Source organism: Pygoscelis adeliae, unplaced genomic scaffold (genome assembly GCF_000699105.1).
Source record: "Pygoscelis adeliae isolate BGI_AS28 unplaced genomic scaffold, ASM69910v1 Scaffold166, whole genome shotgun sequence".
Taxonomy (NCBI): Eukaryota; Metazoa; Chordata; class Aves; order Sphenisciformes; family Spheniscidae; genus Pygoscelis; species Pygoscelis adeliae.
The window spans coordinates 5,950,805-5,955,027 of record NW_008825156.1 but is presented as its reverse complement, the minus strand read 5'-3'; the positions used below and the strand labels follow the sequence as shown (position 1 = coordinate 5,955,027).

General features: G+C 37.0%; 1 protein-coding gene across 1 annotated transcript in view; it reads left to right on the top strand.

The window, feature by feature from the left end:
• TMEM9B (TMEM9 domain family, member B) overlaps positions 1-4,223 on the top strand; it is a 12,582-nt gene extending 8,359 nt beyond the window's left edge. Inside the window, exon 6 of the mRNA XM_009328618.1 lies at positions 3,050-4,223. Coding sequence (XP_009326893.1) covers positions 3,050-3,205 — 156 coding nt within the window. The 3' untranslated portion in view covers positions 3,206-4,223. The remainder of the gene's footprint in view (positions 1-3,049) is intronic.

Genomic DNA, 4,223 nt, shown 5'->3' with positions numbered 1-4,223 from the left:
AGTGTGGATAAGGAATACTGGCTGGTGGGAGTAGGTCATCTATGTATTGAAGGGGGACTTAGAATTTTATAAAAATATGGACTATGGCTTTGCATCTGATGAATCTGTGTGCATCTGAACCTGATGAATCTGCATGCCTGGGACAAGTATCGCCATAAAGTACTGTGAGGAGGATTTTCTAAAATGGCAGCTGGGTTGGTGGTAAAGTGTCAGTGTTGAACCACACAAACTGAGAAAACAATTCTGAAGTCTCAGCATCAATGTACTTTCTATATTGAGCCCTCAAGCAGCACCACTTTTACTGATAAAGTACGCTTCATATGTTGCATACACTCAGAAGGAATTTCTGAAACCAAACCCAGAGTATGAAACGGCAAGATTGCCGTCTGCTTAACCTAAGCCTTTCAGCAGACATGAGCACTTTATTACTGTTGAAGTAAATGGGAGCTAGTCAAAAAGACTTACAACACTTATTAGTGTCTTACGATAGAATTGTTAAGAATATTTTTATCGTTCCTTCAAATAAATAGGGAGTTAATTGGAGGAGATAAATAAGTTTGTTCTTGGTGAAACAAGATTATGATGGCAACACTTCTTAAAATCTGTTTAAAAGCCCTGTAGTTCTGACTGCCTGTTGCTTCAGTGGCTTCATAGATCTGAAGGTATCAAAGCTGGTAAAAGCTATGCTCTGTTATGCTGTGTATCTCTGGATTTTAATGTGAGTTGCACTCAGTTTCTCCAGGTTGTTTTTGGTTTTGGAGTGACAACTGTCATTGCTAGTAAACTGAGGAAAAGCATATTCTTTAGTTCTACCACTTTTTTCATCAACAGTGGCCACATCAGCCATCTTGACTTAAAGGTATTTCTGTTTTGCAGTGGGGGATATTATGTATTCAAAATAAAGCATTTTCCTAGATAATAGCTTTTATCAGCTGTGCCTTCTTTATTTACCTTCATTTCACAACAAAAATATGTGGTTGTTACCCAAGTTTGAGTAACACTGTCTACAAGAGGTATACTAATGCTATTATGTCCTACTGTTTCTGCACTTCCTTGTGTATTACATGGAGACATATTCCAAATGTCTTTGTATTGACGTCTTAAGATTTTCCCAGTCACTTCTAGGAGGATATTGGGGTGGGTTTTTTTTTTTGGAAAGGAGGGATTTGAATGACCCTTTTTCTGTCTGCATTCTTATAGCAAATCGGGCAGATTCCTACTTGAATTAAGTGAACTTGTGCTGTATGCTATACCTCAGACAAATTATTTTTATTTTGTACCTTAGATAAATTATATTCATACCTCCAAATCTGGATTAGAATCTTCTGATTGTAGGTGGAAGAAATGAAATAAGTCCCGTGGCAGAGCTCCAGTTAACTGCAGAATGAGTTTACCTTAAAATCTGGATCCATCTTAACCAATTTCATGTTTTGCTGTAAACTGTTACTGTGACCATTACCTGTGCTTGTGGAGTCACTAGTGCTTATAACTGCAGTAGTGCTTGGAACAAAAAGCACTTCAGGTCCTTGCTTAGTTCATGTTGTTCCTTTCCTGTTTATCCTCCTTCTGTGACAGTGAATGAGAAATAATTTAAGGTCCCTCATGACTTATCCCCATCCTTGCCTTCCCTCTTGCAAGTTCTTGAGGTATTGATCCTTGTCACACTTTGGAAATACTGTATGCATCGATTTTTGTTGCTGAATTTCAAGCCAGTATGTTTGCTCTTTCTCGTTGCCCATTGATGGCAGTGGCAACTGATGAATGTAAACCACTTCCATAGACCTCTTTCCTCTTAAATTCTTTTTTCCCCTTGTCTACGTAGAAATTGACAGTACCTAGCCTTTGAGCTGAGGTGGTTGTTTATCAGGAAAGCCAGTACCATCTAGCTTGTCCTGCGCTCTCCCTTCCACCATCTATTTTATGGTACAAATGTGTTGCTATTGTTGATTTTGTTTCCCTGTGAATGAAGTGATTTGTCACCTGTTAACTGCCCATTCTAGGTATATCCAACTGCATAATTTTTTATGGTGAGATTATAGCTCTTTGGGTCAGGGATTGTCTCTTGTTCTCTATGAGCAAATTTCTTAGCCCAGTGAAGCTCATGTGTGGCTTTGAGACTTCTAGGCATCACTTCAATGGGTATCATTAATGATAATCTCTGTACTACTAAGAATTATCATTGAGCCACTCTACACAGTCATGTCACAAATAAAGTATCCATTAATGTAAATGTCTTCAGAAGTGTTCTGGGGAAAAAAAAAAGAATATGAAGTGTAGACATACAAAAAAGGCAGTTATTTAATACAGGACATAATTATGTTATTTTTCATTATGCTTTGTATATATGATGCTTTCTGACATAGCTTTAGCGATATGGCTTTGTCCAAAACAGTCTGACAGCCAAATAAGAAGTTCAGTTCCAACTCTTACTGTTTATAACTTGGTTATATTTACTAGAGTAAAATAAAGCTTTGCAGGTACTGTTAGAAAACAGAGTAAATATTAAACAAGTGCTCAGTTATTGTTGAGCTCTGTCACTTAAACAGCTGTATTGACACTGTGCTTTTAGACAGCTCAGTACAATGGGTTTAGTTTGGTAAACATCAGAGAGCGTTGGCTTTATATAGAAGCTGTGTGTGAACATCCTGAACTGCCTGACGGTTAAATGGCCAAGAGCTGGCAGAGAACTGACTCTCTAATTCAGTTTTAAAGTGAAGTGCATTCATGACAGTAACAGGAGGTTTCCAGCGCCTGGTCTGTTCTAGGCTTCTGTCCCACCAGCTGCTAATGGACGCAAGACCGTGGTTCTGATCTTGCTGTTCACCATGATGTCTCTGGGCAGCAGATAACTTTTTGATGGTTTGATGATGAAGTTTGGCCTATTTGGGAAACCTGTGGAAGTTACTTTGAATGAGAAATTGAAGTACAGTTCTAACTATTCAAAAAACTTGGAAAAAAAACCCTACATCCTTTGGAATGTAACAACAAAAAAGACTAACGTAATTGCTCAATGAAATTGTTGAGATCTAACTGATTTTTTCCATTCCAGGATCACCAGCCTTTTGCAAATGCACATGATGTGCTGGCTCGTTCTCGGAGCCGCGCCAATGTGTTGAACAAAGTGGAGTATGCCCAGCAGCGTTGGAAGTTACAGGTCCAAGAGCAACGCAAATCTGTCTTTGACCGTCATGTTGTGCTGAGTTAATTGTATCTCAGTAAAATAACTCCAGGGAAGTAAAGTGGACTAATTGAAAGAGCTGACTTACGTCTTCCTGATCCTGCCAATTCAGAAGGGTTTTCTTGAATGGTTCATTATTGATTTAAAAAAAATAAAGAAAAAAGTATTTGAACTTTGAAAGAATGTACTGGAGTGGAAGCAATTTAAAAAGATTAGTTAACCAAAAGCTAAAATCTTTACATTTTCAAATGGCTTTTACTAACAAAACTGAAAAGAAAACAAACCCTAAGATATCTTGGGTTGCCACTGTGGTACCTTATTTACAGTTGTGACTTTATGGTGGTTTTTAACTATATATTTCTCACTACTATTTATGTGGTTAAAAAGTACCTGGGAGCACAGTAATTACTTACAACTCACTAATCACTTTATGTAAAGACCTTTTGTAAATATACTTGGATTTTCTGCTGACTAATGCTGGGTACTGGAAATCTAAATCTTGCAGTGTAGTTTTCATATGAGAGAATGAAATCCTGATTGGCTGTATTAATAATTTGGTTTCTTGCACTCGTACTTTCAAGATGCTTGTATGTCAAGTGATGTTTGCAGATTTAAGGCAAAACTTAAATGGACACTGACTCTTTGAGCTGCATACTTAAAGTACTGTGATGTAGATAAACTCAAATGCAGTGCATATCAAGACAGTGTTGGCATTTTGTTCTATTTTGCTTTAATAGCTTAATATATTGTATGTGTATGATATCTCTTAAAAAAAAATCTTTTCCCTTTCTTTTCATGGGTAAAGTCTCAGGAGTTAGTATATGATGAAATATTTATTATAAAAATCTTTCTGCATTTGTCTGGATTGATGGTGTAAGGCACATACTTTCTCTAGCACCTGTCATCTTGGGAGTTAGGTGTATTTTTTTATCTGTGATTCTGTACTCGTCTCTCTTAAGAGGTATACAGTTGCTAGATGACTAACTTTCATATATCCCCTTTGGAATGTAACAATTAAAGATAAAACTGATTTTTGAAAAATGAA